The sequence below is a fragment of the Macrotis lagotis genome, chromosome 8 (assembly GCF_037893015.1).
Source record: "Macrotis lagotis isolate mMagLag1 chromosome 8, bilby.v1.9.chrom.fasta, whole genome shotgun sequence".
Lineage (NCBI taxonomy): Eukaryota > Metazoa > Chordata > Mammalia > Peramelemorphia > Peramelidae > Macrotis > Macrotis lagotis.
Genome location: NC_133665.1, coordinates 39,806,281 through 39,818,734, shown reverse-complemented (window position 1 = coordinate 39,818,734; position 12,454 = coordinate 39,806,281). Strand labels below are relative to the sequence as shown.

Below are 12,454 nucleotides of genomic sequence, written 5' to 3'. Positions count from 1 at the left end.
CCTCATGCCTATTTTTAAATGCACATTTTTAATATTCAATATAATGTTACTCTTTAACAAACTCTTTACTCCCTGCTTCTTTTATGAAGCTTCCCGTGGTCTTTAAAGGGATTGTTAACCAAAGAATGGATCACACTCTTTCTGCATGAGCAGATTGAGAAACACTCCATTAAGCCTTTCAGTATTTAATAGAAAGTATAATCTCTCACCTCTGAGGAGATGAGCCAGTTGTTCAGTGACTAACTCAGGGGCCTCCCGAAGAATTTCTTTTGCCACAAGGGAGGAAGAAGACTCCTGGAACTCAAAGCCGGTATCACATGGTTCAACTGGATTAATGACTTTGACAACAGCAGATTCTAAAGTTTTATCTTCACTAAAACACAAATGAAAAGAAGAAAAGGAGAGATGAATACAGATATTTGCTTTTTTATTTTGCATTTACTGTATCTTTATCATATACAAGCAGTTACCTACAAATCAATTTCCTATCATTAGTCAAAGCAAAATGTTTACCTGCTCACACCACAAAGGAGGAGGCTACATTTCACTCACATCTGCTTCATTTATGCTAAATCAGTTTGAGGAGGACATTAGCAATCTGATCTCTAAATGCAAGATAAATTATTGTGCAAGTGGTCACCTCTGAGCTGTCTATGTATGAGCTCATTTTCTGTAAGTGACTGACTCATCTCTACAAAATTCCCTGGCTTGTCCAAACTGTTGTCATCAAAATATTTAACAGAAGTGGCATTAGGGAAAAAAAAACACAGAATTTGTTGACTTCCCCCATTGTTCTTTATAACTGAGCTTGAGCTGACTTGAGGGAAAGAGACTTTTAATAGACTTCTTTTTTTTTAAAAGAATAGAGAATTAACATAACCCCTGAAAGTTCATAATAGTGACCATGATAGAAATTTTAAAAATTTCCTTTTAGGTTAATATCTCTAAATAGGATTTAAAATATAATCACATACAGATAGAAGAGTTATAGAAACAAAGAGAGAGAGGTGGAAGGGAAGATAGGTGGAAGAGAGGTCATCTGATCTAACCTGCTCATTTTATAGATAAAGAAACTGAGGCCAATAGAGATGATATGACTTGCACAAGATCACAGAGGCTAGCAAAATTCTCCATTGAGCTTTAATTAAAATATGATGTCCAAGATTTGAATTGATTTTCATGTTTCATAACATTCCTTTTATTTCTTAGATTAAGGTGAATTTTTTCAATTCATACAAGCAGCTAAAGAACTGCTTGATAAATACTTACTGACTCATTCCAGCAACAAAATTACTGACAGATTTTTTTCTTTTTTTAAGTGTTTTTCAAAAAGCTTTTGTGTGAGGATTCATAATCTGACACAATTTTCTCTGAAAAAAAGAAAATTTGAAACAAGTGGTCTCAATTAATAAAAACAATGGGAGAGAGGATTCCTGATGTAGACAAGAGTTCTAGACTAGGAAAAATGAGAACTGTTTCTTCATTGCCACTATATGCCTTCCAGCTCCATAATAGCTATGATTTTAGAAGAGTTTTTTTTGGCCTAGAAAATATGTCACCACAGAAGCTCGATAACATATCATTTTATTTTGTATGAGAACCCAAGTAAACTGGAAATTGTTCCTCTAAAACTTCTCTATCTCAAATTTAGTTAGTAATATTAAGGTAGCACACACACACACACACACACACACACACACATACACACACATATATATATGTATATATATATATATATATATATATATATGCTTGAAAGTTGGCAAAACACCTTATTTTTATTTTGTTATTTTTATTTTTCACTTATTTATGTTATTTTTATTTGGTAGAAAATATCTGAGGCAGAATTTGAATCCAAAATCATCCCAACTTCAACTCCTACATGCTATCCATTATAACACCTAGGTGCCTTAATTTGATATTCTTCATTCTAAAATTTCTTAGTTCTTTATAGATTTAGAACTGGAAGGGATGTTAGAGGCCATTCTAATCTTATTTCTTCATTTTAAAGATGATAAAACTGAGAGCAAGAAACATTAAATGACTTATCCAAGGCCACATAGGTCAATATTTGAATTCATGTCCCCTGTCTCCAAGTCTAATTTTCTTTTCACTATATGATGCTATCTATTACTTGGTTATCTAATTGCAAATTTTTACGTTAAATGTGAACACATTTCAATGATGAATTAGACTACTTGTGCTTTCAAAGATAAACATGCAAAGAATTGGTTAATGAAAAATTAGTTGCTTGAATTCATTTTTATTTTATTTTATTTTATTTGCTCTGGCTTATATTTACCAACAATCAACAAAATTTTCCATAGACACAATAAAACAACTTATTTAATTTATAACAACTATCTTCACAACAGACTCTTACATCAAAATGGTGCTTAGTGAACTAACAAAGTGCTCCTCTTCTCTTTTACCCCTATAGTTAATTGAAATTTTTTCAATATCCTCTTAATATGCTAATAACCCCTAATGAGGGTCATTAAATAAACCAACTACAAGGTTGAGGATCAGAATTTTGACAGAGGTTTAGTATGTCAATTGGCTGATACTGATAGAGCCTGACATATAAAATCAAATAATCAGCAAGCATTTATTAAGTGCCTATTGTGCTTAGTGCTAAAAGTACAAAGACAGATAAATAGTCCCTACTCTCAAACATTGCATTGGAGAAAGCAGCATGTATACACACACATATATATAATTACATACAAAACACATGCAAAGCAAATACAAAGAAATTTTTTTAGTGGAAACTCTAACATTTGGGGAATCAGAAAAGACCTTAGGTAGGTGGTGACCTTTGAATTATATTTTAAATGAAGTTAGGGATTCCAAAAGGAGATGAGAAAAGTATGTAATCATTGTATGATTTCTAGTTGTAAAGCTCTTTTTAAAGAATACCATTTGAATAAAACATACCATAGGACAGAAGGCAATATGGTGTAGGAGATATGGCATTAGATTTGGAATCAGTAAGACCGAAGTTGAAATTCTAACTCAGATACTTGCTACTCTAGACAATTCACATAATCTCTCTATGTTTCATTTTCTCAAAATTCAGTTCTATTTTGTTTTTAGTTCTGAATATTCTTCCTCCCATCTTCACCTTCACAATCCATTAAGAAAGCAAGAAAGAACCTATTACAAATATGTGTAGTCAAGTAAAAACAAATTTCAGCATTAGCAATGTCAAAATAATAATAATAATAACAATACAATCATGCTTCAATTTCCTTCAATCATACTTCAATATATTTAGAGAAAAGAAGGGTTTTGCATCATGAGTCTTCTAGGTGATCCAAGTTCCAAAGTTTTGCAGTTATTTGGATTTCATTATTGTTATTATTGCATAAATTGTTCTCTGGTTTCATTCATTACATTTTGCATTAATTCATGAGCTTGAAACCAAATTAAAGCTTTTTTGGACATTCTGAATATTGTTAAATGAAAAGTAGTCTCATTAGGATGTTACTAGTAATGGAGGGGTTTGGTTGGGGTAGGAGTGACATTTTTTTTTTCTGGTAGAAGTCAAGGAAGGAAATGAAAAAACAAAACATTTCAGGCCGGAGAGATGGTTGGTAAAAAGGTAGGAAGTTGGGAGATGGATTATCTAGTTGGAAGAACAGCAAATAAAGGGGGACTCATATACTATTAGATGTTCCCTTTCTACAAATTCTTTCCCCCCTTTTCTGTTCCATTGACTTTTTCTCTTCACTCTTTCTTTTTCCTTCTCCTTTGTCTCCTTTCCCTTTGGACAAGACCTAAGTCTTGAGACACCCTTACCAGTGAGTGTTCTGCCCAAAGGAATATGAATTTTGATTGCCAGATATCTCAGGATTTACTGGTTAATTTCTTTCTTAAGGACTATGCCTTAAATCCAAATCCTTTATTGATTGGTCAACAATTGGTTCCAAGCCCAAACCCTTCTTGGTCATTGTTTGGACCTTCTGTTTGGGCTCAGAGTGAATGTAAATAGCAATTATTTCTATTTTGACCAGAAAGCCTGAGGTTTTGATTGGGTTAAAGAGGTCTTTCTTTGCCTTAATCTCTTTCTTACCTAATCTTAATAACTGAATAGAAATTGCTTCAGTCAAAGTGAGACCTGTTAAAAATCTTAGCTTAAAAAGGTCAAGCTCTCTCATTATGTCCAGGCTTATTTCCAGTCATCCTGATCTATATCTTGATACTGGACTCAAATAATTTTAGAGGAGAAAGTGAGATTGGGGACTTTGCACAGTTCTCCTCACTTAATTCTAAGTTACTTGTATGGCATCATTTCCCTAATGTCATGGTCCTCTTTGAGAACAAAAGACAAACAACAGAATCAATTCTTGTAAATCTTTCCAGGTTTTTCCTAAAACCAGCAGCTTCATCATTACTTACAACTGTATCACATTTATAAAATGACTCAATGGTACAAAAGATTCCTTTCAGTTTTAAGTCTTAGGGTCCTATAGTTTTTGAGATCACTGAGTTTTTTCATAAATAGGGTTCTATTTTTGAGTATTTGTCATCATTTATGGGCACTCAGAATCATAGCTAGCATAATATGAAAAGAGGCTTCTGGGAAGGAAAGAAGAGAGGTACTTCCTCTTCAGAGAAGTCATACCTCCAATCTTCCAGGGTCCTGTTATTCCCCTTTTCCATTAATCTCCTAAACTCACTTAATCTCCTAACTCACTTAATCTCAAGAGTTAGCCACTCCCTATATGGGGTACAACTGCATCCACAATGGTACTGTCCTCTACCAGACAAAGTTATAACCACTTACAAGTAAAGTAATATGATAGTAAAAATTTAGAGAATTAAAAAAAAAAACCCTCAGGAATCACCTAGTATAACTTCCTTGTACACATACTTTTTTGATGGTGCATGAAAAGAATTATAATCATTTAAGTATCTACAATGGGCCAGGCACTATACTAAGCATTGGAGACAGACATATAAAGAAGAAGCTCCCTATTCATAGAGGGTGAGATCAGGCCAGGGAGATCACAGAATTTGATTCCCAGGCCAATTACTATCATTAATTTTTTATAGACCTACCTGAGAACATCCTACTCAAAAATGTCATTTCTGAAAAAAAAAAAGAATAATGTAGGCCCAACACATCTTACCATTTGACCACAAGAGAAGAAAAATACAACCCATCTTCTCATATGACTTGTATAGCTTTACAGTCTATCTGCAGAACCACTGAAAATCAGAGCCCAGAAGAACTTCAGAAGGCAACTGGAACAACATTCCTATGCAAGAATCCTCTCTATTGTAGCACCAACACATTTATCTTCCAACTTTTGTTTGAATACTTCTAGTGAGGAGGAGATTTCCTGAGATAAACCATCCCCCCTTTAGTTAGATCTAATCATGAATCCATTTTTCTTTTCATCAACCCTAAACTTGCCTCTCTAATTGCCACCTGGTTTCTCCTAGTTTGGTCACCTAGCATCAAGGAGAACAAATGCAATCCTTCATCCATACTTGAAGATGGTCTTCCTCTCCTCTCCCCATCCCCAAGTCATTTCCAGGCTAAACATCCCCAAGTTCTTCAACTGACCATTATATTGCTTAACCTCAAAGCCCTTCCCTTTCTTGATTGTCTTCCTCCAGATAGTCTCAAATATTATCTATGTTCTTCCTAAAAAATATGATGCCCAGAACTGAATATTCTGCTTTATATGTATTCTAAAAAAGGCAAAGCAGAAAGAGACAATCATTTCCTAAGCTAATAAATTTCTCCTTAATGCAGCCTAAGTTAATATTAGCTTTTAAAACTGTTCTGGCTTCCTTCATGTCCTAGCTAAAATTCTACCTTCTTCAAGAAACATTTTCTGATTACCCTTGATTCTACTGCCTTCCTTTTGTTGATTATTTCAAATTTTCACATATACAGATTTTTTTGTACATAGTTGTTTGCATATTATCTCTACCTTGAGACTCAAGAGTTCCTTGAGAACAGAGACTTTTTATCTTTTTTTGTATTTCCAGAACTTAGCACAGTGACTGGCATAAGAAGGTGCTGAATGGTGGTCCTGAAGATAGCACAATGGATAAAGTACCAAGCCTGAAGTCCCTGTTTGCTGTTTCTTCATGTATAAAATGAACTGGAGAAGGATATGGCAAACCACTCCATTATCTTTGCCAAGAAAAATTCTAAAAGGGGTCACAAAGAGTCAACATGACTGAAAACTAAACAAGAACAAAACAAAAGGAGTTTAATAAATGTTCACTGACTGACTGAATACCACATAGTTGATTAATAAAGGGCGTGTGGTCCACTAAAATTCTCATATAATTTTCATATAGTTTCCTTATATCTTATATTTGCAAGATTTTTTAAAATACATATGTAAAATTAAATTTCATTTCATTAGATTCACCCTAACATTCCAATCTTATCAGTTCTTCTTGACTCTTGATTTGGTTATCCCTTATTGCCTGAAATTATCTCATTTTGTGTCTTTAAAAATTAAATAAGAAAGAAGGGACTGGTTTTATTTGTTTGTTGGTTGGTTGGTTGGTTGGTTGTTTTTGGTTCTCTTTGTATACAAAATATTTAGCTTAGTGCCCAGTGACTTGATTAATTCACATCATTGACAAAGTTGCTAAATATTTTTAATGAGTATAGACAAAATGTAATATAGAATCTTACTTTCTTTAGTTACTTCACTAAATTACTCATGACATTAACCAAAGGAAGGATTTTATTTCAAGAACTACTTTTAAGGAAAGAATTTAAAAGAAATTAAATTTTAATCTTATTGAGGCTACCATACCTGGCCAGCACATTGTTGTTAACGAGTGTTAATGATAATTTCCCTTCCTCATTTAGGTGATGCAGATTGATTTCATCTCGGAAGATGTGAATTGATTCAGAAATATTTAGCTCTTCTAAAATAAACCTTGTCTCAGTGAAGTAGTTGAATTCTGTTCTTGGTATGTTTAGCACTGGCAAGCACAGAACCCCAGGAGGGCTGACCTGTCATAAAAAAAAAAAAAGAATTTTTTCAGTCAAAGAAAACCATAAAAGAGGATTGGGGGAAACAACTGATTTTTCAAAAGCTATAGGCTGAATGGTGAGGAAATGAGAGCACTCAACCTCACATTGTATTTCTGAATAAACTATATGACATATTTATGCTTTGCTTCCCAGGGCAGCAAATCAGGATGTGTAGAATCAGTAGCTGTTCCCTTCCAGGAAGAAATTATGCTAATCACATACACATATTGACTATAAACTAAAGCAAACATGACTTTGGGATAACATTTGGATTCCTGTCTTTTTCTTTTTACCTTGTCTAGAAAGTAAGCATAGGTGAAGGCAGAAATAAGTGAATCCAAATCACATGACTTATGTCCAATAACCACATGGACTTTTTCCAAGCGTTTGCTCCGATTCTGAAACAAATTCAAATTAAATAATCATTTCTATTTGCCAAGATAAAGTAAAACATCTCAGCCTTTCCCCAGTTCCCACTCTGCCCTCCCCCCCAAAAAACCCCCAAACTTTATATAGCTCTGTTGACAGTCCTTTAGAAGTTCTTTGGAAACAAATTAATCCCTTGACTTTATAATGGAAAGTATGAAAAAGCAAGTATATAGGAAATATTAATAATGTTGAGAAAATTGCAGTCTCCAAATTTTAAAAGATGAAGAGAATACCACAAGTTTCAAGTTAAGATTACCACAATTTGCTGCCAAATAAATAAAGCATGATCCAATTACCATTTTGCCAGAAAAATCACTGAAATGATGACTGACTTGGACCTCTAGTGAACTGAGTTTCCTTATTTTAAAAACACATTCAAGTGACACTTAGCATATGCTTGACTTTCCAGTCATTTCCTTAACAGTTACCATGATCCATGGACCAGGAATCAAACACTTGAAGACTTAACACCATCCAACTTGCTGTCCCTGTTCATTGTGGCTTCAGTAGCCCATTAAGACTAGGCTCAGCTCCAGTCACATTTCACTTTACTCCTCAGTCATCTCCACAATTGTCACAGAACACATACCATTCTTTGCCTATCCTATTTCCAGTTTTAGAACCAAATCAACTCTAGTCATAGCTCCTGGAAAAAGTGTGGTAGTCTACTCTTCCCATGGCTCCTGAACCCAAACTTTCCATCCCATTCCATGAGTTAAATAAAAGCCCAAGAAAATTGAGTGACTCTAAGCCTCTGACCTATGTCCTCCATCTTTACAATGACTGGAACCCTCTATCACACATTCTCACCACCAATGGATGTGGCTACTTACACTATCTGGATGAGTGGAGAGTTACCAATTATCATGTTTCCTGTAAGAAAGAGGTCCACTAGACCTTACCATCTTCCCTATAGGGTCACTATATCCTGACTCTTTGGTTCTCATCATCATCTACTCTGTTACTTTGCCTTTAGAGAGCCAGGCATTGCTATTTGACTTGGCAATGCACCCTAAAGATCCCTAGATCTTGCCTTCTTATTTGTGGTTGCATTCATAGGATCAACAGGGCTTCCTATATATCTTGCAATGCCTACAAATATATTCTCACCAAATGAGAAAAATAAGCCCAATAGGAGCAGAAGCTATATCTCATACTACTTCAAAATGCTATTTCATGCATTTGTTTATGTCTCTGTCATAATCAATGTTTTAAATAACATAGGGACAATCAAATTCCTGGTATATTCCATTGGAGATTTCATTCCAAGCTAATACTGAATCTTAGTGACTATTCTTTTGGTCTTATTATTTAATCAGTTCCAAAACCACCTTAATTCTGTTTTATGCCACATCTATCCATCTTATCAACAAGAGTAAAACAGCACTTTATCAAGTAGTTTGCTAAAATCTAGGTAAACTTTATCTGCAGCACTCTTCCCAATCTAGTCCAATAACCCTGTCAAAAAAGGAAATGAAGTTAGACAGTATGATCTGCATACTAGTTATTTGTGACCACCATTTCCTTTTGTATAGATTTATTGCTCTCTCTTTAACACTAAGTTTTAATAATTCTGCCAGAGTATTGATCTAAACTTTGTAGGCTACATTCTTTTCTGTTTTTGTTATGCCACCTGTTCTTTTCTAATCCTACCATATTTTTCCTATATTCCATAATCTTAAACTTAAAAGATATTATTGGGGTTTTTTTATTTCTATATCAGCTTCATTTCCAAAGTGATTATAATGGTTTTTGATAAACAGGAGACAAATAGTGTGTTGGTACAAGATTCTATAGGTTACATTTGCTGCAGAGCCTATACCTGATTTTATAATGTTATTCAATCAAATTTAGTATATGAAAGAGGTACTCAATCAGTAGAAAGACAATACAGTTCACATACTGTCAGAAACTCTATGAAGTGAAACCCTATCCCAAAACCCATTGTTATGGGACTCTCTCCTTATTGGTGGAGATGAAAAACCATACCCTGCTTGATGGTCAGAGAGGAGTTAGTGACAAGCAGAGAGCTCAAGCTTGTAACAATCAATCTTGAACTCTTCAAGTCATAATCTTGACTCTCCAAGCTTTAAGTGGCTTTGAGTACTCCTGGTTTCCAAATGCAAAAGAGAAGATAGAGTAGATCACCCCCACTTTATGTTGTTGAAGCAAAAACTCTGGACAAAAAGCATGAAAGGAATGGGCACTCTCCACTGTGTCCAGCTTGCTACTCTAGAGGCTTCAGGGAGTTTCCCCTTGTATGAGATCTTTATTAAGATATGTAATCTTGCTTTCAATGAGAAAGCTCCACTCTCTATATTGTCAACTCTATATTCCCTCATGCCTGTCTTTACTGATTTCTGTTTGCTTATGATTTTGATAGAACTTTGGGTTCATCCCTCCCCAAAGTGGCAAAGCAATCAAAAGTTAGATAGAAGCTAATCATATCTCCTAGAATAACAATATTTAAGGGAACAAAAAAGATGATATATTTCTAATTCAGTACCCTTCTCTCTGATGAGAGGAGAGTGGTCTTTGGTACCAAATTCCTGCTTCCCCTCTCTTAAAGAAAGAAGTAGGGAGAAGAGTCTAGACATATCTATTCAGCCTTCCTTTGAGTCACAACAGTGACCAGTCCCTTCATACATTACTTTTATTCTTTATAAAAAATGACTTAAACAGGATAGCTAGGTGACCTAGAGGAGAGAAAACCAATTCTGGGATCAGGAAGACCTGAGTTTAAATCTGTCTTCAGACACTTGATACTTACTAGTTGTGTAACTTTGGGCAAGTTGTCCATTGCCCCACAAAACAAAAAACAAAACAAAACAAAAAAGGTAGCTTTAACCTCTTCCTGTTGAAAACCTTGAACTTAACCCCAGAAACTGCCCAACTGATCCATTTGGTTGAGTCATCTTTAGCCTTGAGGCTTTTTCAATGTTTTCTTCTCCCAAGGTACACTACACAGACAAGTGTTCTGGAAGAACCTAATGGAATTTAGGCAAATGGAATTATACTTTGTTACATCTCAAGCAAATGCATTAGGAAATCATATTACCATACAATGGCTTTCTTCCAAGAAATATAAAGGTTTTAACAGACATTACCTCATTTTTGCTCCCAAAGCTCTAAGAGATGGAAAGTAGTAAGACTAACAGGATTATTTTTCAGTATCCTGGACTTTTCCAGAGTTGTGGTAGTGGTTGCTTAATCTCAAGTACCTCTGTTAACTACCTGCCCATGGCAAATTTTTCACTGACCACAAAATAGAAATGTTTTTACTTCTCACAGTAAGCTTTTACAAATGGACTTCTCTTCCTTGCATCCTGTTCCTTCTTCCCCCCCCCCCCCCCATCTCTTAGCCCTATTTTGTTCCTTCCCAAGGAAGCCCAGAGGTTCATGTCATCAGTCCATGGAGTGACTCACTAGCCATCTTATTGTCTTGTTATATTATTGATTGATAGTTTGGATTGGGAACAACTGTTCTACACTATACTAACTCCTGCATGAGACCATGTTGCCTCCAACATACCATGAAATGGAGAGGTATAGTTGATGAGGTTAACAAATAAGATGGTTTTGTGTGTGTGTGTGTGTGTGTGTGTGTGTGTGTGTGTGTGTATAACAGAAGAAAACTTTGAACTTATCTATAAGATGAAAGATGCAGTTCTACTAAGGATTCTAGAAATGAAGAAACTGAACTGAAGTCCTGGAAATTTTGAGGATTTGTCCAGGATCATACAGCTCACTAGCATCAAAAGCAGGATTTGAACTGAGGTCCTTTGAATTTCAGAATCAGTACTCTTTTCACTGTACCACTTCACTGGGCCAACCATTCTGAAGAATTATTAGGTGTAGTTCCTAGTTCAACCTTTCTTAACAAATATACCCAAAATAGTTCATCAAAACATTTTACCATTGGGGTGGCTAGGTGGCATAGTGGATAAAGCACCAGCCTTGGAGTCAGGAGTACCTGCGTTCAAATCCAGTCTCAGACACTTAATAATTACCTAGCTGTGTGGCCTTGGGCAAGGCACTTAACCCCATTTGCCTTGCAAAAACCTAAAAATAAAATTTTACTACATGAAAATGAGAAATTTTAATGACTGAGTTTTGTTGTTTTTTTGGTATAAAGCAGGAATGAAATTAGATAAGAATTAAGTACACAAAACAGGAATGGCAAATTCCCCTCCATTCAGAACACCAAGTTTTTCCTGAATGAAAGGACAATGACACTCCTTTCACCAGCTCCTGGAAAGCTATTAAAAGTAGTTTATCCCATTGAACTGGACTTTCCAAAGGTGAATCATATCATCCCTGACACCACCCATATCACTACTCATTTCCATCTTGTGATAAGCCTTTCTTCCCCAAGCCTTAATGATCTCCCTTGTCTACCCAGGGCTCTACATTTCACTGCCTTACTCAAGTCCACATTTCTTCTGTGGGACACTTCATTCTAGAGCCTTGCCTTCTATTAATATTGATTTTCCCAGTGTCCTATCCTTGGTTTCTTCCTCTTTGCTAGCAAGGATCTTATGTTAATGGATGCTTAATGGTTTAATGAGCTACCTTTGGAAGGAAATGTATTTTTATTTTAAAGGGGCTTTCTGGAGGTTATTCCAAGAGTTATTTTAATGGTGGAAATTTCATATCCCTAGGAAATGCTATGGTAGCTCTAGATTTTTGTTGCCAAAAGAAAGAGGTATATACATTTATCATTTACTTTACTTATCTGAGTTCATAGGCAAATAATAATAGTTAGCATTTATATAGCTCTCCAAAAGTTCCAAAGTCCTTTTCAATGTAAAGTTAGCCTGACAAGGTAGATTGAGTTTAGATTCTACTATAGATCATAATATACTAGGAACTGGGAGGAAGGAGAAGATTTGTATAAAGATTGTCTTATTTGAGTCTTACAACATTATACCTCAAAATATGTGCATGTTTTATGCCCATTTTTTAAATAAAGAAACAGTCTCAGAGAAACTGTGATTTTTCCATAGT

General features: G+C 35.0%; 1 protein-coding gene across 8 annotated transcripts in view; it reads right to left on the bottom strand.

The window, feature by feature from the left end:
* Nucleotides 1-12,454, bottom strand: part of PRUNE2 (prune homolog 2 with BCH domain) — a 320,816-nt gene that overhangs the window by 249,622 nt on the left and 58,740 nt on the right. For all 8 annotated transcript variants that reach the window (XM_074196709.1, XM_074196711.1, XM_074196710.1 and 5 more), the window contains exons 2-4: nt 7,312-7,416; nt 6,795-6,997; nt 210-373 (exon numbers count right to left, since the gene is read on the bottom strand). In XM_074196709.1, the coding sequence (XP_074052810.1) occupies nt 210-373; nt 6,795-6,997; nt 7,312-7,416 (472 nt within the window). The remainder of the gene's footprint in view (nt 1-209; nt 374-6,794; nt 6,998-7,311; nt 7,417-12,454) is intronic.